This window comes from Martes martes (assembly GCF_963455335.1).
Source record: "Martes martes genome assembly, chromosome: 10".
In the NCBI taxonomy this organism is placed as follows: Eukaryota; Metazoa; Chordata; class Mammalia; order Carnivora; family Mustelidae; genus Martes; species Martes martes.
The window spans coordinates 96,405,020-96,429,950 of NC_137898.1; the positions used below are offsets into that span (position 1 = coordinate 96,405,020).

The 24,931-nt window shown below is 36.6% G+C and overlaps 1 protein-coding gene across 1 annotated transcript; it reads left to right on the top strand.

Annotated features, from left to right (window-relative positions):
• Positions 1-19,842: 19,842 nt before the first annotated feature.
• Positions 19,843-20,778, top strand: LOC308350349 (olfactory receptor 8B12-like; the record flags this gene model as incomplete). Its single annotated transcript, XM_080815531.1, has 1 exon — positions 19,843-20,778. One exon carries the CDS (start codon positions 19,843-19,845, stop codon positions 20,776-20,778), a length of 936 nt encoding a protein of 311 aa, XP_080671657.1.
• Positions 20,779-24,931: the final 4,153 nt, after the last annotated feature.

Consider the following 24,931-nt stretch of genomic DNA (forward strand, 5'->3'; position numbering starts at 1 on the left):
ACCCAAAGCAGCTCAGATAAAGACAAAGTATGTGAACTGGTATCAGGGATACTGCCCAAGAAATAGAGTATGTAGTTTAAGTCCAGACCAAAAGAGATTATCTGACAAAAGAAGGGAAATGAAATGCACTGGGGAAAAAATAACAGAAAAATAACAGAATCCAGAAACTCCACTTAACATTCATAATGCCCAGGATACAAACCAAAATTACCTGATATAGAACTAAGAAAACTGAAAACCTTCTCAAGAAAAAAAAAATCAATTGTGTCAGACCACAAGATGAACAAGATATTGGAACTAAGAGATAAGAATTTTAAAGCAGTTGCTATACCTATCCTCAATAAAGTAAAGCAGATTATGTTTTCAATGAATGAAAATCTTAGATAAGAAGTGATAAATCTCAACATATAAAGAGAAACACTAAAAAATAAGTCCTGCAATGGAAAAAATACAATTTTTGAAATAACAAAATGGATGTACTTAACTAAATGGACATGACAGAAGAAAGAGTAAGTAAACTTGAAGACTGACCAATAGAAATTACCTAAGGTGAAATACACAGAAGAAGGTTGAATATTATGAATAGAATCTCACAGGCCTATTAGAATACACCAAATGGTCAAAAATATGTTTAATTGTAATACTGAATGGAGAAAAAAGAGATGAGACACAAAAAATATCTAAAGAAATTATCTTTTTAATTTCCCTAACTTGATAAAAGACACATTTTTAGATATAAGATGCTAAGTGAACACCAAATAGAACTAATATAAAGAAGCTCAAATAAAGGCAAATCACAGCAAAACTGTTTAAGTCAAAGATGAAGAACCATAAAAATCAGCAAGAGAAAAACAAAATATTGCATAGAGAGTACGTTGGCTAATTTCTCATCAGAAACCATGAAAGCCCAAAGAGAGTGTAGCAACAACTTTAAAGTGCTAAAAACAACAACAACAAACACACTGTCAACCCAGAATTCTATATTTAGCAAAAACATTCAAGAATGAAAGCAAAATAAGGAATTTTTAGATAGGAGAAAAATAGACGAGCTGCAATGCAAGAAATGGTGAAGAAATTCTTCAGGTTTTAGGAAAATGATATCAGATGAAAACTTGGATCCTTAAAAAGAAGAAAAGAACTGCAGCACCTGGGTGGCTCAGTGGGTTAAGCCTCTGCCTTTGGCTCAGGTCATGATCTCAGAGTCCTGGGATGGAGCCCGCATTGGGCTCTCTGCTCAGCAGGGAGCCTGCTTCCCTCCCTCTCTGCCTGCCTCTCTGCCTTCTTGTAGTCTCTCTCTGTCAAATAAATAAAATCTTTTAAAAAAAGAAGAAAAGAATAAAAATAAGAACACTAAAAATGGAAAATATCTGAAAAATAACTCGGTATATACCCAAAAGAATTGAAAATGTGATCTCAAAGAGATAATCACACACCTGTGTTCACTGCAGTGTTATTCACAATAACCAAGAGGTAGAAGCATGGAAATGTCCATCAACAGCATATACAACAGGTGAATGGATAAAGAATATGTGCTATATCCATGCAGTAGAATATGATTCAGCCGTAAAAAGAAGGAAATTCTGTCCCATGCTATTACATGGATGAACCTTAAGGATATCAAGCAAAGAGAAATAAGCCAGTAAGAAAGACAAATATTGCATGATTCCACTTATATGAGGTATTTAAAGTAGTAAAATTCTTAGAAACATAAAGTAGAATGGTGGTTGCCAGAGGGGCCTGGGAAAAGGGAAGGGGGAGTTGTTTTTCAATGGATATAGAGTTTTGCAAGGAGAAAACATTCTAGAGATCTGTTGCACAAAAATGTGCACAGTTAACACCAAGTGTACTGTACATTTTTAAAAAAATTTTTAAAAGATTTTATTGATTTATTTGACAGACAGAGATCACAAGCAGGCAGAGAGGCAGGCAGAGAGAGAGGGGGAAGAAGGCTCCCCGCCGAGCAGAAAGCCCGATGCAGGGCTCGATCCCAGGACCCTGGGATATGACCCGACTCGAAGACAGAGCCACCCAGGCACCCCTGCACTGTACATTTAATGTATAGGTAAATTTTGTTTGTTTTTTTACCACAATAAAAAAAGATTATTTTTATTTATGAGACTTTTTCTCAACTTTAGAAACCACATTACTGTTTAACAAAACTATAACATGTTATTTTGGGGTTTATAATATATGTAGGGGCATTTTGTATATATGGCAAATTATAAAAATATTATATATTTGTAATAAATTTTATATATTATATATTTGTATATAAATATATAATTGTATATAAATATATAAACATATAATTGTATATAAAAATAATGTATATAAATATATAATATATAATAAATATATAAATATATTACATATTTACATTATATAATCATAATGCATAATTATATCATATATAATGAATATTTTTAATTTAATTTTATTTTTTTAATCTTTTATTTCTTTTCAGCGTAACAGTATTCATTGTTTTTTCACCACACCCAGTGCTCCATGCAATCCGTGCCCTCCTTAATACCCACCACCCGGTTCCCCCAACCTCCCACCCCCGCCCCCTCAAAACCCTCAGGTTGTTCTTCAGAGTCCATAGTCTCTCATGGTTCACCTCCCCTTCCAATTTCCCTCAACTCCCTTCTCCTCTCCATCTACCCTTGTCCTCCATATTATTTGTTATGCTCCACAAATAAGTGAAACCATATGATACTTGACTCTCTCTGCTTGACTTATTTCACTCAGCATAATCTCTTCCAGTCCCGTCCATGTTGCTACAAAAGTTGGGTATTCGTCCTTTCTGATGGAGGCATAATACTCCATAGTGTATATGGACCACATCTTCCTTATCCATTCATCCGTTGAAGGGCATCTTGGTTCTTTCCACAGTTTGGCGACCATGGCCATGGCTGCTATAAACATTGGGGTACAGATGGCCCTTCTTTTCACTACATCTGTATCTTTGGGGTAAATACCCAGTAGTGCAATTGCAGGGTCATAGGGAAGCTCTATTTTTAATTTCTTGAGGAATCTCCACACTGTTCTCCAAAGTGGCTGCACCAACTTGTATTCCCACCAACAGTGTAAGAGGGTTCCCCTTTCTCCACATCCTCTCCAACACACGTTGTTTCCTGTCTTGCTAATTTTGGCCATTCTAACTGGCGTAAGGTGGTATCTCAATGTGGTTTTGATTTGAATCTCCCTGATGGCTAGTGATGATGAACATTTTTTCATGTGTCTGATAGCCATTTGTATGTCTTCCTTGGAGAAGTGTCTGTTCATATCTTCTGCCCATTTTTTAATATGATTGTCTGTTTTGTGTGTGTTGAGTTTGAGGAGTTCTTTATAGATCCTGGATATCAACCTTTTGTCTGTACTGTCATTTGCAAATATCTTCTCCCATTCCGTGGGTTGCCTCTTTGTTTTGTTGACTGTTTCTTTTGCTGTGCAGAAGCTTTTGATCTTGATGAAGTCCCAAAAGTCCATTTTCACTTTTGTTTCCATCGCCTTTGGAGACATATCTTGAAAGAAGTTGCCGTGGCTGATATTGAAGAGGTTACCACCTATGTTCTCCTCTAGGATTCTGATGGATTCCTGTCTCACGTTGAGGTCTTTTATCCATTTCGAGTTTATCTTTGTGTACGGTGTAAGAGAATGGTCGAGTTTCATTCTTCTACATATAGCTGTCCAGTTTTCCCAGCACCATTTATTGAAGAGACTGTCTTTTTTCCACTGGATATTTTTTCCTGTTTTGTCGAAGATTATTTGACCATAGAGTTGAGGGTCCATATCTGGGTTCTCTACTCTGTTCCACTGGTCTATGTGTCTGTTTTTATGCCAGTACCGTGCTGTCTTGGTGATCACAGCTTTGTAGTAAAGCTTGAAATCAGGTAACGTGATGCTGCCAGTTTTATTTTTGTTTTTCAACATTTCCTTAGCAATTTGGGGTCTCTTCTGATTCCATACAAATTTTAGGATTATTTGCTCCAGCTCTTTGAAAAATACCGGTGGAATTTTGATTGGAATGGCATTAAAAGTATAGATTGCTCTAGGCAGTATAGACATTTTAACAAGGTTTATTCTTCCGATCCAAGAGCATGGAATGGTCTTCCATCTTTTTGTGTCTTCTTCAATTTCTTTTATGAATGTTCTGTAGATCCTCAAGTACAGATCCTTAACCTCTTTGGTTAGGTTTATTCCGAGGTATCTTATGGTTCTTGGTGCTGTAGTAAATGGAATCGATTCTCTAATTTGCCTTCTGTATATATCAAATTATAAAAATATTATATATTTGTAATAAATTTTATATATTATATATTTGTATATAAATATATAAATGTGTATTATATATTTATATTATATAATCATAATGTATAATTATATCATATATCATATAATGCATATTTTATATAAAATCAAATGTTTTATATAAAACCAAATTATAGAAAATATTCAAATAAAATTCAAGGAAAGAGAACCAAAGGTGCAAAAACCAGAGGGACAAGCAGAAAACAAGTTAAAATGGGAGAGCCAAACTCAAACATATCAATAATTACATTTAACTTTAATTAGTTGAACTCTGCAATTAAGTAGAGATTGTTACATGGATTATAAACAAATAAACAAACAAAACAATAAGATCTAGCTATATGTTATCTACAAGGGACACACTTCATAAAGACAAAGAAAGGCAAAAGTAAATGGATGAAAAAACATATACCATAAAAGGGAAGCACAAGAAGGGTGGAGTAGCTATATTAATTTCAGATGAAATAGTATTTTAAAAGATATGTTACTGGACAGAAGCAGAATGCTTCATAATGACAAAAGGAACAATGCATCAGGGATCATAGTACATATATGCCCCAAAACAGAGTTTCAAAATATATGAAACAAGCCTTGACAGAATTAAAGGGAGAAATATATATAATTGTACCATCATAATTAACACCTCTCTCAGAAATTAATAGAAAAACTAAACATAAATGATTTTTCCACAATCTGAATAGTACTATTGACCATCCATAACTGATAATTTACATCTCCAATAATGGCAGGATACATATATTTTTAAAATTCATATGTTTTCAACAATTGTCTGTATTATACAGCATTACATAAATTTCAATAAATTTTAAAAAAGTTGAAACCATGCTGCCAATTTAATCCATGGTATTGCCGTGTCCACATCCGTTTTGTTTGACCAAGCAGCCTGTAGACAGCTTAAACTGACAGTAGCTCTTCATGCAAGTATATGTTTTAAATAGAGCCCTGCAGAGTCACAAGCAAGTATGAGTTCCTGATAGGACTTCTTCAACAGCCCATGTGGATGAACCAGCTGCCCAGTCTCTCCGGCCCTTCTTCTAGTGTCCCCTTGAAAGAAGACCCCCATGGAGCTTTCCAAAACCCCATTCTTTTGGTTTGAATTGAGCAATCTGGCCTTAGTCTGGGAACCCCAAAGCAGTCCACCACAGATCCTAATGAATGTGTGCATAGGTCCTAATGCTCTGTCTTTATTCTGTCTTAACCTTCCTGTGTGTCCCCTCAAGGTATGCCATGTCCTTTCTCTAGGATCTGTGAATAATAAACTTCTTCATTTCAACTTCTCCTGTGGCCTGTTATTGAACCTCACAATCTTGTGCTACACTTAACACATGTTAATTAAACAAGTCAACAATATGGAAGATATTATTTGACCACAATGGAATTAGATTAGAAATTCACAGCATAAGATAATAAGGAAACCCCTCAAACCACAATGAGATACCCTCTCACACCAGTCAGAATGGCTAAACTTAAAAAGACAGGGAACAAATGTTGGCAAGGATGCAGAGAAAGGGGAACCCTCTTCCACTGTTGGGTCAGAATGCAAGCCAGTACAGCCACTCTGGAAGACACTATGGAGGTCCCTCAAGGAGTTAAAAATAGAGCTACCCTACAATCCAGTAATTGCACTAGTAGGTATTTACCCCAAAGATACAAATGTAATGATACAGAGGGCCACCTGCACTCCAGTGTTTATAGCAGCAATGTCCACAATAGCCAAACTTTGGAAAGAGCCAAGATGTCCATTGACAGATGAATGGATAAAGAAGATATGGTTCATACATACAATGGAATATTACTCAGCCATCAGAAAGGATGAATACTTAACCATTTACATTGACATGGATGGAACTGGAGTGTATTATGCTAATCAAAATAAGTCAATCAGAGAAAGACAATTATCATATGGTTTCACTCATATGTGGAATATAAGAAACAGTGCAGAGGATCATAGGGGAAGGGAGGGAAAACTGAATGGCAAGTCATCAGAAATGGAGAAAAACCATGAGAGACTCTTAACTATAGGAAACAAACTGAGGGTTGATGGAGGGGAGGTAGGTGGGAGGATGGGTTAAATGGATGATGGGTATTAAGGAGGGCATGTGATGTGATGAGCACCGGGTGTTATATACAACTGATGAATTATTGAACTCTACATTTGAAACTAATGATGTACTATATGTTGGCTAATTGAATCTAAATTAAAATAAAAATTAATTTAAAAATTTAAAAAAGAAACCCCTCAAATTTAAAAAAATTAAACAATGTATTTCTACATAATAATTGGATTAAAAAAGACATATCATGAGAGAAGTTGGGAAATTTTTTAAAAAATTTATTTATTATTATTTTTTATAAACATATAATGTATTTTTATCCCCAGGGGTACAGGTCTGTGAATCTCCAGGTTTACACACTTCACAGAACTCACCATAGCACATACCCTCCCCAATGTCCACAACCCCACCCCCCTCTCTTGACTCCCCTCCCCCCAGCAACCCTCAGTTTGTTTTGTGAGATTAAGAGTCACTTATAGTTTGTCTCCCTCCCGATCTCATCTTGTTTCATTTATTCTTCTCCTACCCTGCAACCTCCCATGTTGCATCTCCACTTCCTCATATCAGGGAGATCATATGATAGTTGTCTTTCTCCGATTGACTTATTTCACTAAGCATGATACCCTCTAGTTCCATCCACGTCGTCGCAAATGGCAAGATTTCATTTCTTTTGATGGCTGCATAGTATTCCATTGTGTATATATACCACATCTTCTTTATCCATACATCTGTTGATGGACATCTAGGTTCTTTCCATAGTTTGGCTATTGTAGACATTGCTGCTATAAACATTCGGGTGCACGTGCCCCTTTGGATCACTACGTTTGTATCTTTAGGGTAAATACCCAGTAGTGCAATTGCTGGGTCATAGGGTAGCTTTATTTTCAACTTTTGAGGAACCTCCATGCTGTTTTCCAGAGTGGTTGCACCAGCTTGCATTCCCACCAACAGTGTAGGAGGGTTCCCCTTTCTCCGCATCCTTGCCAGCATCTGTCATTTCCTGACTTGTTAATTTTAGCCATTTTGACTGGTGTGAGGTGATATCTCATTGTGGTTTTGATTTGTATTTCCCTGATGCTGAGTGATGTGGAGCACTTTTTCATGTGTCTGTTGGCCATCTGGATGTCTTCTTTGCAGAAATGTCTGTTTGTGTCTTCTGCCCATTTCTTGATTGGATTATTTGTTCTTTGGGTGTTGAGTTTGCTAAGTTCTTTATAGATTTTGGACACTAGCCCTTTATCTGATATGTCGTACAGCATCCCTTCCTGATCAAAACTCTTCAAAGTGTAGGGATAGAGGGCACATACCTCAATATTATCAAAGCCATCTATGAAAAACCCACCACAAATATCATTCTCAATGGAGAAAAACTGAGAGCTTTTCCGCTAAGGTCAGGAACACGGCAGGGATGTCCATTATCACCACTGCTATTCAACATAGTACTAGAAGTCCTAGCCTCAGCAATCAGACAACAAAAGAAATTAAAGGCATCCAAATCGGCAAAGAAGAAGTCAAACTATCACTTTTCGCAGATGATATGATACTGTATGTGGAAAACCCAAAAGACTCCACTTCCAAACTCCTAGAACTTGTACAGGAATTCAGTAAAGTGTCAGAATATAAAATCAATGCACAGAAATCAGTTGCATTTCTCTACACCAACAACAAGACAGAAGAAAGAGAAATTAAGGAGTCGATCCCATTTACAATTGCACCCAAAACTATAAGATACCTAGGAATAAACCTAACCAAAGAGGCTAAGAATCTATACTCAGAAAACTATAAAGTACTCATGAAAGAAATTGAGGAAGACACAAAGAAATGGAAAAATGTTCCATGCTCCTGGATTGGAAGAACAAACATTGTGAAAATGTCTATGCTACCTAAAGCAATCTACACATTTAATGCAATCCCTATCAAAATCCCACCCATTTTTTTCAAAGAAATGGAACAAATAATCCTAAAATTTATATGGAACCAGAAAAGACCTCAAATAGTGAAAGGAATATTGAAAAAGAAAGCCAAAGTTGGTGGCATCACAATTCCGGACTTAAAGCTCTATCACAAAGCTGTCATCATCAAGACAGCATGGTACTGACACAAAAACAAACACATAGATCAATGGAACAGAATAGAGAGCCCAGAAGTAGACCCTCAACTCTATGGTCAACTAATTTTCGACAAAGCAGGAAAGAATGTCCAATGGAAAAAAGACAGCCTCTTCAATAAATGGTGTTGGGAAAATTGGACAGCCACATGCAGAAAAATGAAATTGGACTATTTCCTTACACCACACACGAAAATAGACTCAAAATGGATGAAGAACCTCAATGTGAGAAAGGAATCTATCAAAATCCTTGAGGAGAATGCAGGCAGCAACCTCTTTGACCTCAACCGCAGCAACTTCTTCCTAGGAACATCGCCAAAGGCAACAGAAGCAAGGGCAAAAATGAACTATTGGGATTTCATCAAGATCAAAAGCTTTTGCACAGCAAAGGAAACAGTTAACAAAACCAAAAGACAACTGACAGTATCAATTAAAATTCTAACAGAACTTTTTTTAAAGAAAGAAATTGAGATGTTTATTTCAAAATTTATATGAAAAGGCCTACTATAGTGAAAAAGATTTTGAAAAGGAAGGACAAAGTTGGATTGATACTACTTGATTTTAGGATTTATTAAACAGTTATAATAATCAAGTAGGACATGCAGATCAGTGGAAAAGGATAGAGTGTAAAATAAACCTATATTTATATAGTCATTTGATTTTGAAAAAGGTGCAATGGTAATTTAATAAGAGATATTGTTTTCAATAAACAAATGGTGCTGGTAAAACTGGACATCTATATGGGAAAAAAATGAACCTCAGTCTTTATACTACCACTTGCACAAGTGAAGTTAAAATGGATCATTGTCTTAAATGTAAAAGCTAAAGCTTTTAAATTTTTAGAAGAAAACAGGAGAAATTCTTTCTCATAGCAAATTAGGCAAGAATTTCCTAAACGTAAAAAAAATATATTATAAAATGGAGTTCATTAAGATCATGACGGCCACCTGTACCAGACCTCTTAGAAGCTGGAGTCCCTCCTCATGAAATTGATCACTGCAAAAAATAATGAGACCTGAAGGGTTGGGGTTGCCTAATAATGCAGCCCTTATCAACCGTTAGAGTGAAGTCCTCTTGGGGACCAGTCTGGCCAAAGCACATTTGGTATCCTATCAGCCTAGGACACTTCTAGTTTCATAAAAAGGGTCAAGCATCATTGGGCAGTAAAAAAAAACACTGCAACATGAGAAAAGATTTCTGTGAGTCAGAGAAAGTCATGATGCAGTTGTTGTACCACGTGACTCTGTTTTTTGTGGGTCTCTCTAATTAACATACATACAAAAAAAAAGCTTGTTTCTATAGTTTTGATTGAAAAATTATGGGAATAATAATTGAAGCTGATCTTTCTTATATCTTTGGGTCCATCTCTTGGTTGGTCTCCCAAGTACAGTTCCAGACAAGTACTTTTCAAAAATGTGGGCTACAGTTCCAAAGCGGACTGTGGCAGCAATTCACTGGTGTGAAAACTCTTGGGAAAATGTCAGGGACATCACAACAGTGGAAGTACACAGTTATGGACTTGACCATCAGATCCCAGGAATGCACTGGACATAATCTCTTGAGGGATGGTGGAGGCAGTAGAGGACCTGTGAGCATGTGTTCTGCAGTTGTGTGTGCAAGTGATAGGATATTGTTGAGGGTGGGCATGCATGGCTGTCAGGATGGAATCTCAGGATAAGCAGAGTGAGGACACAGTGGTTTCAGGCAGCGGGTCTGAGCTGGGAGTACTGGCAGTACCAGCTTTAGTATCTGTGCTAGAAGCAGGGGATGATTCTGTAAGTAACATGCCAGGACACTGGTAATTACAGGGAGGCTTGACCTTGACTTGTGGGTATGATTCAAATGGTGATCATGCCAGGCTGCTTTTCCTAAGTAGGTGGAAACCTGTGGCTTTACACTGTCCTTTTATTAATGAGGGGGGTGTGTGTGTGCGTGTGTAGGCGGAGGGGCTAAAGAAGAGAGAGAAAGCTGTGAGGTTCTTATTTAACTGGTGTTGAATTTAGTTTGAGTTTACTTAAATGCATGAAATACCTTCACTTTGTTGTTTGGGTGGGATTGGAGACCCAAGACTCGACTAGGATTGTTACCTCAGCACAGTCTTTACCTTCAGGACAGATCCAATTCTCATTCCTTTAAAATTCTCTGCATTGGTTATTACATTTTGCTCTCTGCCACATGTCTTTTTCTAAAATGCTTTAATCACAGTACAATTGCTTTTGAAATCCACAGAATCCTCTAGAAAAGCTGGAAAGTGATGAAATGGCAAAGTAGTAGAAAGATCACAAACTTTGAAATCTGGAGGTAAAAGCCTTCCATTGGATACACCAAAATGCTCATTTCTTACTATGTGACTTTGGGCAGGTCATATATACCCTCCACCTTTATTATCTGTAGTGTAGGAAAATGATACAATCTGAAAGGTTTGTGAGGATTAATGAAGACATATTGTGTGTCAAGGTGTTTTGTAAACTATAGACTGCAGTAAAAATGTCAGTTCTTGCTTTGGCTGTAGGCCCAGTCAGTTTGAAGAATGGAGAAGGTGCCACTGGGCAAAACCCTGTGCCAAGACCACCTTTGTGTTCCTGTCTCTCAGGGGCATGGCAAGTTCAGTTCTCAGGTAGCACCAATGTGTTGCCTGGATCTAGGGATAAGTCCAGTGAAGTGACCATTAGTGACAGAATCCTTGGCTCTCCACGGGAAATTGCAAGAGTAAAGTGGGGCCGTGTTATTCCTGAGACCTAAATCAGATAAAGACATAAGAAAAAAAATACAGACTAATATCCTTTATGAATTTACATGCAAAAAAAGCAACTGAAAACACTGCCAAATAAAATCTGGCATAATGCAAAAATAGTTTTACATAATTTCAAAGTGAGGTTTTATCCTAGGAACATTTGAAAATCAACTATACGTGACCCTTGAACAACAGGGGTTTGAACTGCGTGGGTCCACTTACATGTGGATTGTTTTTTAAATAAATACAGTATGATACTGTAAATGTATTTTCTCTTCCTTATGCTTTCTTCATAACACTTTTTTTTCTCTAGCTTACTTTATTATAGGGATATAGTATATAATACATTAACATACAAAATAGGTATTAATTAACTCTTTATGTTATCAGTAAAGTTTCTGGTCAATAGTAGGCTATTAGTAGCTAGGTTTTGGGGAAGTCAAAATTATACATGGATTTTCAACTATGTGTGGGATTGGCACCCCAATCCCTGTGTTGTTCAAGGGTCAACTGTAATGTGATTCACCATATTAACCAAATGTAAAGGAAAGCCAAAAAATGATCTGAATAAGAATAAGAGAACATTTGACAGAATCCAACATCCATTCATGATAAAAATCATGATAAAAATATTACTCAACCTGATAAAGGGCACTGATGAAAATCATCATAATTATTGGTGAAAAAAGTAATCCTTTTTTCTAAGGTCAGGAAAGCATCAAGGTTGACATCTCCAACTACTCCTACACATTGTGGTGGAAGGCCTAGCAACTGCTATAAAGCAAGAAAAATTACATAGTCATATTTATTGGAAAGGAAATTTAAACAGACAATATAATGTTCCACAGAGAAAATCTTCATGAATCTACAGAAAGGCTAGTAGAGCAATAGGAGAATTTAGTAAAGCTAAAGGATATAGACTGAATACAAAAAAATCAATTGTATTTCTATATACTAGTAATAAACAATTAAAAATTGAAATTAACAGGGGCACCTGGGTGGCTCAGTGGGTTAGGCCTCTGCCTTCGGCTCGGGTCATGGTCTCAGGGTCCTGGGATCGAGCCCCATGTCGGGCTCTCTGCTCAGCGGAGAGTCTGCTTCCCTCTCTCTCTCCCTGCCTCTCTGCCTGCTTGTAATCTCTCTCTCTGTTAAATAAATCTTAAAAAAAAAAAATTGAAATTAACAGGCACCTGGGTGGCTCAGTTGATTAAGCATCTGCCTTCAGCTCAAGGTCATGATCTCAGGATCCTGGGATTGGGCTCCCTGGCTCAGTAGGGAATCTGTTTCTCCCTCTCACTCTCTCTCTGTGCTTTCCCTCTCTCTCTCAAATAAATAAATAATAAAATCTTAAAAAATTGAAATTTAAAAGCAATGCCATATACAATAGTGTCAAAACATGAAATACTTAGCAGAAGATTTACCAACGTATCTGTAAGGTTGGTATAATGAAGACCACAGAATATTGCAAGGGAAATGAAAATAATCCTAAATTAATGGACAGACATGGCATAATCATAGAAAGAAAGAATCAAAACTGGTTAAAATATCAATTCTCGGGGCGCCTGGGTGGCTCAGTGAGTTAAAGCCTCTGCTTTCGGCTCGGGACATGATCTCAGGGTCCTGGGATCGAGCCCTGCATCGGGCTCTCTGCTCAGCGGGAAGCCTGCTTCCTCCTCTCTCTCTCTGCCTGCCTCTCTGCCTACTTGTAATCTCTGTCTGTCAAATAAATAAATAAATCTTTAAAAAAAATATCAATTCTCCCTAAATTGAACTATTGATTCAATGCAATCGCAGTCAAGGTCCCAACATGATTTTGCAGAAGTTGACAGACTGATTCTTTACTTTATGTGGAAATGGAAAGGACCCAGAATTAAACAAAACAAAGCTGAAAAATAAGAACAAAGTTGGAGGATTTACCCTGTCTGATTTCAAGAGTTTCTTTGAAGGATTCTATAATCAAGACACCTAGTATTGACATATAGAGTATAAATTGATGGAATAGACAGTAGCTCTAGACATATATATGTATAGCTAATTTATTTTCAATGAAATTAGCTATGCAACTGAAAGCAATGCAACTGAAAAACTATTTTCAATAAATGCTACTGGATCATTGGAAATCCATATGATAATGAATGAAAAAAGGATTATACACAGAAATATAAAATTTAAAACTAGAAAGTATTTAGAAGAAAACATAAGAAAAAAAATCTTGTATTGTGTTAGGTAAATAGGACAAATAAAGCATAAACCCTAAAAGAAAAAAGTTCATAAACTGGATTTTATCAATATTAAAAACTTGTCCTCTTCAAAAGACTGTTAAAAATGCAAACCACATACTAGAAGACAATATTTATAAAATATGTATCTAATAAAGGACTTATATCTAGAATATATAGTATATGAATAACAGTATAAACACATTATATTTTGCTTACAACTCAATATTGAGACAAAGTACTTAATTAGAAAATGGAAAAAAGTGAATATGCACTTCATTAGAGAAATGCAAACTGAAATCAAATAAGGTATAACTATATACCCAGTTTAAAGTTTAAAATTACAAAATTGACATAATAAGTGTTAGCAAGGATTTGGACAAGGTGGAACTCCCATAATGATAGGGATGCTTTGAAAGCAATTTTTCAGCTTCTTATAAAGCTAAAATTACCTTTATCATACAACCCAGTAATCTTACTCCTACTCCTACATACTACCCAAGAGAAATGAAAGCATATGCCCACAAAATAAACTGAATGTTAACGTTCAGAGTATTTTATTTATCAAAGCCCCAAACAGGAATCAATTCAGGTATCTATTAAGAAATGAATGGATAAACAAATTGTGTTAGCCATCCAATAGAATAAAGTTTGCCAATAAAAAGGAATGGCATTGTTCTTTATTGATACAAGCAACAACATGGGTGTGTCTCAAACTCATCGTTCTAATTTAAAGTAGATATGAAAGACTTCATAGTTGATACTTACATTTGCATGGAATTCTAGAATAGCAAATATACAGTGACAGCAGACTCCTGGTTGTCTGGGCCTGGAAAATGGGGTGAGGAATTTGTCTTCAAAGAGGAGGGAGACAACTTTTTGGAGTGATAGAAACATTCTATATCTTGATTGTGCTACTGTTTATATACATATTTATTAAAATGCATTGAACTATACACTTAAAATGGTGAATTTTATTATGTAGACTAATAATAAAGTATTAAAATAGATATGGCAGAACTTAAAGGTAATGAATTCTCTCAAAAGTCTGAAAAATGCTCACAGAGGATAGAAAAGAGGAGAGTAACTCCAATATCTGAATAATAATAATCCTAGAAAGAAAGAACAAAGAAATTTGGTGGGAAGACAATTATCAATGAAGGGTATAAGAAAAATTTCCAGGATTAGAGGATTTGTGTTGCTAGAGTGAAAGAACACTCTGAAAGAAAATAGACATACCAAGACATATTATTGTGAAATTTGAGAACACTGTGGATGAAGATCCTGAGTTTTCAGGGAGGAGGGGAAGGAGGGAGAGAGAGAGAGAGAGAAAGAGATGGTGGTAGGATGGGGTGGGATGGGGAGGTGGACAAGATAGATAGATAGATAAATGGATAGATAGGTAGATAGATAGACAGGATCACATAATACATAAAGGAACAGAAATGAGAATGCTACTGGACTTCTCCTTGACAATACTAGGATCTAGGAAAGAGGGGATCTAACAGGAGAGCAGCAAAGGGAATTCCAGACTGATGACCATGCACGGGGTCTCAAAAACAATCACTCCAGACACATTGAGAAGGCAGAAGCCTCCAGCAGTAAAAGGAAATTGACAGATTGTCCTCTATGTTTGGAAATTAATATTGATGAGTATTTGATAGATACTACGCAGCATGTGAAAATATGAAGGAGAGATACATGGCATTGGGAAATTATTATCAATTCCAGGAAAAATTCCAGATAGTACAAACAGGAAGCATAATTAGAATATAGTATTTGGGTTGCTGGTTATTTGTATAGTGATGGTTATTTGTATAGTCCTAATAATGTGGACATTAAGTATTGAGAAAGAAAAATTATAACTGAAAGGACAGGAACAGGAACTGGGGTAGGAGGGTGTTGGAGAAGAGCCCACATATATTTTAAGTGGAAATAATGAATTCAAATTAACAACTATTATAAAGTTAGGCCCCATTATTTACTGATCCATGAATAAATGTCTAAAATAGAGGAATCCCTTCACCATGAAAGGGTTTGAATTTTTGGCGATAACACCCTTCGTATCTGGGATTTGCTGCCCATATCCGTTCAGTCACAATGGGCCAAAGGACTACCAGGAAGCATAAAAATGGAATATCAAGACATATGGTCCTCCTGTCCCCATGAGTAAAGGCAGCCCTACCTTCCTTGCTGATTGGGGTCAATTATTTTTGCCAGGATGGTGAATCTACTTCTTGTCTGCTGGTTACAGAACTCCCAAGTGCCCTCGTGGCAACTGTAACTTAGAGTTTAGTGAACCCTTGTGTCCTCTGGCATTTTGTCATCTAGACTAAAGTCTAGCTCCTTATGCTCCCACTCTTTATTCATTCCTGCCATCTCACTCATGGGCTCAAAATTTTAGTCAGATTTGATTCGTGGTTCTTTCTTCTCTTTCCTTCTCTCTCAAACCAGAGAGATACTAAATCCTGTTCTTCCAAGATCTTAATCTCTTGGCAGTATTCTTACTTTACTATCTCCACGCTTGTGAAACCTTAGCTGATGTTCCTGTTTTTCGTCTCTCCCTGTTTTAGCTAATTTTGAATGCTAGGGCTGTTGAAAATATCTTTTCCATGCGAGGGTATAGATTTGAATGATAATGATGATGATGATGGTGATAGCAACAATATAATTTTTATGTCTTTCATGTTTAAGTAATGGAAACGGCACCATTTATAATTATTATCCCCATATTAAGATAAGTAATTTGAAGCTCAGGAGAGGTTAAACCAAGTTTCCAAGGCTACACAGCTAGTAAGTGGCAGAGCTAGGAACTGTAGAGATTGGTTTAATTCCATATACAATTTCTCATTTAACTGGAATATATTTCATAGTGAAAGAAGCTGCTTCTAATAATCTTTCTTGGAAAATGCATGTAGACTAGGACCAATCCAAATGAACCCCATTTATCACTCTCTACTACCTATCTAATAAAGGGATGGGAAGGTTGGGCAGATGTCTGTTTTGGGGACAAAAAGATGTGCTTATTTTTATACTTGTTGAGTTCAGGGTGACAACAGGATGGCATTTTATTTTATTTTATTTTATTTTTTAAGATTTTATTTATTTATTTGACAGACAGAGATCACAAGTATGCGGAGAGACAGGCAGAGAGAGAGAGAGAGAGAGGAGGAAGCAGGCCCCCCTGTCGAGCAGAGAGCCCGATGTGGGGCTCAATCCCAGGACCCTGGGATCACGACCTGAGCCAGTATCTGTAGTCAGATGCTTAACAGAGTGAGCCACCCAGGTGCCTCTAGATCATATGACTTCTGATGTATTTAATTTTATGCCCATCTTAAGAGCCTAACTGGTTATATCAACTGAAGACATTTCAGCTGCCATCTTTTCTCTCTGGACAGGCTCTCTCTCTGACTTTATGGTTGGAATTGTGGCTTATTCTTGTATTTCTCTTCTGTGGAGTAAAGGGTACTGACCTCACACCACTCTGGTGCTGCCTGAAGGTCTACCAGACATATGAGGTTTCATGCATGTGCATGAGGTATATATACAAAGACACTGTATTATACATATTTTCCACATTAGTATGTTATAATCCATGCCTCACATATATTTTAGTGTTAGCAATAAATAGAACAAGAAATCCATTATACAGAGATTCAAATTTTGGGAAAGATAGTTCTGCAACAAAAGTAACTTAATCAAGAAGATTTATTTCTACATTTCTTTCTGCTTGTATTGGAACAAGCCAATAGTAAAAATGACTTTATAGAAGCCCTGGTTCACTTGAAATAAAATCTAGATGCATTTGAAATGAAGTTCCCATGGAAACCACCTCTGGGGTGACAAAAATCTCAGAACTTTTTTCTGGTATTGCATCATGTATTCAATAACCCTCTAAGATTCCTAGAGGAAAGTGAACATTTAATAAACTCCTGAGGTCTTCTTTGCCCTTGGGTCTTAAGGAGAGTTTACTTATAGTGCTTACTTTAATTTTTTTGGATAATGGATTGTTTTTTCTATTTCTTAAATATGTGTAGTGGGATTGAGAACAGGGATTGGGATTCATTATAGTTGCTCTGGGCCATGGAAATTTCTCAGTGTAAACAGACAGATGAAGCACTGTCATTGTTGAGTCTTAGCCAAGGGTGAGCAAGTCCTCACTGATGTGTGTGCACACACTCACAAACACACACAGGCAAATGTACAGGGGTTTTAGTTGGATTTGCCTGAGGAAGATGGACTTCTGCCTTTGCATTTTGGTTTCTTAAGTTCTCCAGAGGTTTTCAGCCCTGAACACTGAACAGAAAACATAACTCATCTGCTGACTTGAATTTATCCAAATAGAGACCTATTTTTTTGTATAGAAAATTTGCCATACATAATATATAAAAGCCCCTAGAAAAGTTGCCACACAAAATTTTGTTAGTCTTTAACTAATAACCTACATTGTGTGACTTGTGATTATCTAAAACCTCATCAAGGTCTCTTGAGCCTCTATGTTGTTATGACCATCAGAATTTCCTCCCTCAGATCCAGTAATGTGGGCTAACATACTGCGTTTAAAGGGCAGGACAAAAATGTGATGCTGTGGAAAGTTGCTGCATTGAGCCATGAATGTCCACTGTTTTATTAGAGTAACTGATTTTACCAAAAAAATACTTTTCAGGTCCCTTTCAAAGTCATCACTCAAATGTCAGATTACTGTATTTAATAAAACTGGAATCTGTAAACTTTGGCTTTTCTATCCCTGTCCCTCGCATTCCTTTTCCTCATATAACTTTTCATATTACAAGTTTTACCTCTTTCTTTCACATATTTTCTATCTTTTCCCACTTGAATAAAAGCCCTATGAGGGCAGGAATCACTTTGTGTTTTTTCACTGAAGAAATCACTGGGCCTTGGAAGAGTTTCAGGGATGGGGTAGATGTTCAGTTGGTAGGTTGAAAGAATGGCATCCTTGTTCAAAGTCTTTCATCAACTCTCCATTATCTGACATACTGGCTGAAGAATCTGTTCTCTGCCTTTAGGTCTTCATAGAAGCTGTTATTAGTTGTTGGGCAAGTATTTGCTTTTGATAACGAAGCTTAAAATGAAGGCTCAAGTAGTGGAGAAAATTTCTTTATTTTTAAGCTTGGTGAAGGTGCAAATAATTCTTGGTATATATTGGATGTGACTGAAATAATGAATATCCTTCTCTAAAGTCTGATTCCCCTAACATTACCTTTCCTGATTTTAACACTTCCTACATTCCCTTAAAGTTATATATGCATTTGTTTTTATCTATAAAGAGTCTTGTGAGATCCCAGTAAGTAAAAACCCTGTTTCAGAGATTTTACTGTCACTTAGAGGGAGGTAGCGTGCTTAGTGATTAAGACTAAGAAGGTTAGAATTGGACAGAGAGGGTCTGACTCAAGATTCTGGAAGCTGTGCACCTCTCACTTTAAAGAAGAGATTAGTAGGTCTAACTTATAAGGCTGTTTTGAGGAATAAGCAAAGTACTATTTTTTTGTGCATTGTTTTAGAAACTTGGTTTTAGTACTAAGGGTGCTGGATCCATACTGTTTGGTACACAGTAAGTGCTCAGTACAGGGAAGCAAGTACTATTTTTTCCCATAAGGCTTTGTTGTTAATTGTGTTTACAAAGGTGTAAGCAGAATGAAAGGCTTGGTCACGGTAAGCCACATCCGGCATTATCCGGAATTATCAAATTCTCTTCTTCCTTAGGGAGGGGGGTCTCTGGAGCAGTGATCCTGAGGGAGTCTCTGTAACTACATCCCTGAGATCTCTAATCCAGAATAAAACTCCTTAGTCTCCTGTCATCCGTGGGCATTAGGAAAGGATGCTGTCTCATGCCTAGAATTTGGAGACTTGAGCCAAAGCCACAATCAGATCAAGTTCAGCTCAGCAAGACAATTAGAGGTTTTGATCCTCAAAACAGAGAAGTAGAAGCAGAGGGTCTGAGCTCTGAGTTGTCACTTTCTGTTCACTGGGGCCATTTGAGTGTCCGTGAAAGAGACGGATGAGAGCCAGTGGAGAACAGCACTGTGACTGGAAGCAGAAGGAGGTGAGTGCCTGCCTGACCTGGTCTGTCCTGTAGCAGAGGGGGGAAAGGCTCAAACCCCAGGACCCGGACCGCCCGAGTTCACCTTCTCCTGTAACTCAGCAGCACCAGGATTGGTGCAAGTCACTTAGGTCCAAGGTCCTCATCTGTGAAATGGGGATACTCACAATGCCACACAGCATTTAGAACAGCACCTATCCCATAGCTGGTACTCAGTAAACGTTCCTATCCTTGTCTTCTTTATGTCACTCCCTGCACTTCTGTGGTGTGTAGCCTTCTCTCTCTCTGTCTCAGTGACTTGTTTCTTTTTCCCTTACAGACCCTCCTAGAGGACAATGGCTGCAGATAACGCCTCATCTGTGACAGAGTTTGTCCTCGCAGGCTTAACAGATGACCCAGAACTCCAGATGCCCCTCTTCTTCCTGTTTCTAGGTTTCTATGTGGTCACGGTGGTGGGGAACCTGGGCCTGATAACCCTGATTGGGCTGAATTCTCACCTTCATATTCCCATGTACTTTTTCCTCCTCAACTTGTCCTTCATAGATTTTAGTTATTCCACTACTCTCACCCCTAAAATGCTCATGGGTTTTGTCTCAAAAAGAAATATCATTTCCTATGTAGGGTGTATGACTCAGTTTTTTTTTTTCTGCTTCTTTGTCTTTTCTGAATCCTACATCTTGTCGGCGATGGCATATGACCGTTATGTCGCCATCTGTAAACCACTGTTGTACACAGTCACCATGTCTCCTCAGGTGTGTTTCCTCCTTTTGTTGGGTGTTTATGGGATGGGGGTGTTTGGGGCTGTGGCCCATATGGGAAACATAATGTTTATAACCTTCTGTGCTGACAACCTTGTCAATCACTATATGTGTGATATCATTCCCCTCCTTGAGCTCTCCTGCAACAGCTCTTATATAAATTTGCTGGTGGTCTTTATTGTTGTGACCATCGGCATTGGGGTGCCCATTGTGACCATTTTCATCTCTTATGGTTTCATTCTTTCTAGTATTCTCCATATTAGTTCTACTGAGGGCAGATCCAAAGCCTTCAGTACCTGCAGTTCCCATATAATTGTGGTATCTCTTTTCTTTGGATCCGGAGCTTTTATGTACCTTAAACCACCTTCTATTTTACCCCTTGACCAGGGGAAGGTGTCCTCTGTATTCTACACTGCTGTGGTGCCCATGTTCAACCCATTAATCTATAGTCTGAGGAACAAGGATGTCAAAATTGCCCTGAAGAGAACCTTAGGCAGAAAAATCTTCTCTTGAAAATGACTGAGAAAGGAGATCCAAAGTTTTGTTTATCAGAGTGTTTCTTTTTCTCTTCTATGAGGGAAACAAATGCCAGTGCTTGTTCTCCTATTCTTAGAGGAAAAATTTTAAATTTTATGTTCTTAAGCATAAGTATTCTCTCTACTCCTTATTCCACCCTAACTATTCTAATCATTTTATAAAAATAGTTTCCACAGTCATAGATGGTTACTTTTGAAGAGGCCTAAGAAATAATTTAATCTAGCCCTTCATGTGATGCATTACACACAGGAGACTCATAAATATTTTGTAGGTTGCCCAGGGGCACACATGTACCTCATGCTGGAGCTGAGACTGGCATGTGAGCCCCTGAATTCTAACCCACTCTGCTCTTCTTTCTTTTAGCCACACTATTGTGATGCACCTTTTTCCTGGCAGATTTCATTTCCAAGGTTTTTATTTTTATTTTTGCATTTAAAGCAATCTCATCTATTTATAGTGATGTCATGCAACTTTTCAGGAGTTAATCTTTGGAACACTATTTTTGCAACAATGTTGGAGGTGAAAAATGTAATTTGATCTCGCAAAATGCTAGAAGTTTTAAGGTTTTTTGGTGAGAATTAAATTTCCATATATAATCAAGCATGATATCCACTGAGGTGGTGTGCAGAGCTGTAAGGATGCAGGTGAAGTTTATTAGATCTTCTAAGGAGAGATGTACAGATTTAAGGGAGTTAAAAATGTTGGATACAAGCTTCACTCATTATTTACAGACTGATAAGGTAGGAATTGGAGACTTACTTCAAGTGTCTAAATGATGAAACTGAGTAATAGATAGTTTTGGGTAGATGTGGGTCATTAGAGTAGTACCAACCAACTATGTATCAGGAAGGCAGCTGCCATTGTATTTTAAGGCATTGCAAATAGCTGGGATTTTTTTAGTGGTAGAGCGTAAGGGTAAGGCAAAGAGATGGTGGAGTCAAGACAGGTCATATACTCACAGTATTAGGTAAATGGAGGCACAGCTTACATAAAGAAACAGAAGAACAATTTTTTGGCCTGAATACATTATTAGTGGTAACAGTGCTTTAAGAAGCAATGTATGTGAACTGTTTGCAAGATATCTTGACCTATTAACTTTTCTTAGGAAAGTCCTCTTTTAGAGAAAGTTTTTATTTTATCTATTATTATTATGTCTATATCTAATTATATCTATATAATATATATAATTATACCTATATAATATATGTGTTATATCTATAATATTATACGATTATCTATTATTAATCTATTATTTTATCTATTAGAGAAACTTTCTCTATTACAGAAAGTTCTTCTATTAGAAAAAAAGTAAAGCTGGAATACATGTTTAGTTTTGTCCTTTAGAAAGGTTCTGTTCAATGAAGATGTAATGAAAGAATTGAAAGTGTAGGAGAGAACTGTGCTTTAGATAATATTATAAAGGGAAAGATCACTGAATTGCTTATGAGTCTTCTCTCCAACGAGACACATAAGAATGTTGTCCCAATAGTCCAAACATTAAAGGAAAAACAATGAGTTGAGGGTGTCATAAGGTTGATGGAAAATCAGTACAATGTTGGTAAATAAAAGAACAATCTCACCCGCACCTTAAGTTGAAGTATAAGTTATGCACGGGGAGTGGGGGGGGAGGCACCTAGGTGGCTCAGTTGTTGAGCATCTGCCTTGGGCTAAGGTCATGATCTTAGGGTCCTGGGATCAAGCCCTGCATCTGGCTTCCTGCTAGGCAGGGAGTCTGTTTCTCCCTCTCCCTCTGTCCTCCCCCCACTCATCCTTTCTCTCTTTCAAATAAATAAATAAAATCTTAAAAAAAATAAGTTATGCATAGCAAAGTGTGTAAGTCTCAAGTGTCAATGAATTTTTTTCACATATGTAAGGCTATGTAACCATTACCTAGACCAAGAGATAGATTTGCATCATTTCAGAATATTGCTTTCTGCCCCTTCCCAGTAAATTACTAACAATTCTCTTTTTGGAAATAGCTACTATTTTTACTTTTATTGTTACAGATTCATTTTGCTCATTCTTGAGCTTCATATAAATATTAAATATTGTATTTACTTTTTTTGTCTGGCTTCTTTCTCTTGATATACAGTGTAATGTGCATTTTACCCATAACATTATATGTATAATATTTTGTTCTTGGTTATTACTGTTTAGTATTCCATTGTGTGAATATAGAACAATTTATCAGCTATCCCCTTAACGGACATTTGGCTTATTTTTAGTTTCTGCATGTTATTTTTAATAAAGATACTATGAACATTTGTGAGCATATAGTTACTTTGAAATATACTCATTTCTCTCAGGTTTATACCTAGATGTGGATTTCCTGGGTCACAGAATAGATATACTTCTAGGCTTCTTAAATACTACCACCTTGTCTTCCAAAGATTTTTAAACTGATTTGCACTTCCAACAGTTTCCAGGTAAGGATGCTCCTTATCCTTCTGAACACTCGTTGTCCTCAATTCTTTTTATTTTAACTACTCTTTTGGATGCAATATCACTTGAGTCTTTTCCTTACATTTCCCTAATAAGTAATGATGTTGATTTGCAGGGGCCATGGATATATATTCATAATATATTCATTAGCTATTTGGGTATCAGCCTTTGTGAAGTGCCTGTTCAAGGGTTTTGCCTACTCAAAAATAGTGTCTTAGGTCTTTTTCTTATTTCTTTTTGGCCAATATATATTTTTTTTATGACGTTCAATTAGCCAACATATAGTATAACATTAGTTTTTTTTCTTACTTATTTGAGTTTTAAGAAAGCATTTTCTGGATATGAATCCTTTTTCAGACATACACATTGTAGCTATTTTTGCTCAGTCTGTGGCTTGCCCATCCAGCTGGCCATTCCTAATGATGACTTTTTAATGACATATGTTTTAATATTTATGAAGTTCAATGTATCAACTTTTTTCTTGACTGTTAGTGCTGTGTCCTATTTAATCTTTACCTATCGCAAAGTGATAAATATATTCTCATGTTTTCTTCTGAAAGCTTTATTGTTTTTCCTTTAATGTTTAGATTTTTGATCAATTTTAAATCAGTTATCATGTATGGTGTGAGGTAGTAAGTTTATTATTTTTTTCATGAAGATATTCAGTTGCTTTAGAATCATTTAGAGAAAAGGCCACATCTTTTCTTTAAATTGTACTGGCTGTATTTCTATGGATTTATTTGGAGACTATGGGACAACATTCTTATGTGACTCGTTGGAGAGAAGTCGGCTTAGAGCCAGAGTGCTGTATTCTGCTGGCACACTATTGAATAGAAGTGTTAAGAACAAACATTCTGGGGCGCCTGGGTGGCTCAGTGGGTTAAGCCGCTGCCTTCGGCTCAGGTCATGATCTCGGGGTCCTGGGATCGAGTCCCACATCGGGCTCTCTGCTCAGCAGGGAGCCTGCTTCCCTCTCTCTCTCTCTGCCTGCCTCTCTGTCTACTGTGATCTCTCTCTGTCAAATAAATAAATAAAATCTTTAAAAAAAAAAAAAAAAAAAAAAAAAAAAAAAAGAACAAACATTCTTGTCTTGTCTACATTTATTCTAGAAATTTTATATCTTCTATGCGGTTTTAAATGGATTTTTTAAAAATTTAATTTTTATTTTTTACTACTAGTATATAGAAATACATTTTCTTTTTATATGGAGTTGACCCTTGGACTACATGGGTTTGAACTGTGTGGGTCCATTTATACATGGATTTCTTTTTTTACAGTACAGTACTGTAAATGTATTTCTTCTTCCTTATGGTTTTCCTAATAACATTTTCTTTTCTCTAGCTTATACAGTATATAAGACATAGAATGCAAAATATAGATTAATTGATTATTTATATTATCAGGAAGGCTTCTAGTCAATAGTAGGCTATTAGGAGTTAAGTTTTTGGGGAGCCAAAGTTATATGTGGATTTTTAATCATGTGGGAGTTGATGCTCCAACCTGTGTTGTTCAAGGGTCAACTGTGTTGACTTTTTATCCAGCCACCTTGCTAATTTATTTTGTTAAATATTTAATATACTTATATTGACATATATTTATTAATTATGATATATAATATATTTATAATATAATATAATAAATTATATTAAATATACTTATTAATTTAATTAGCAAAAGAGGAAACAAA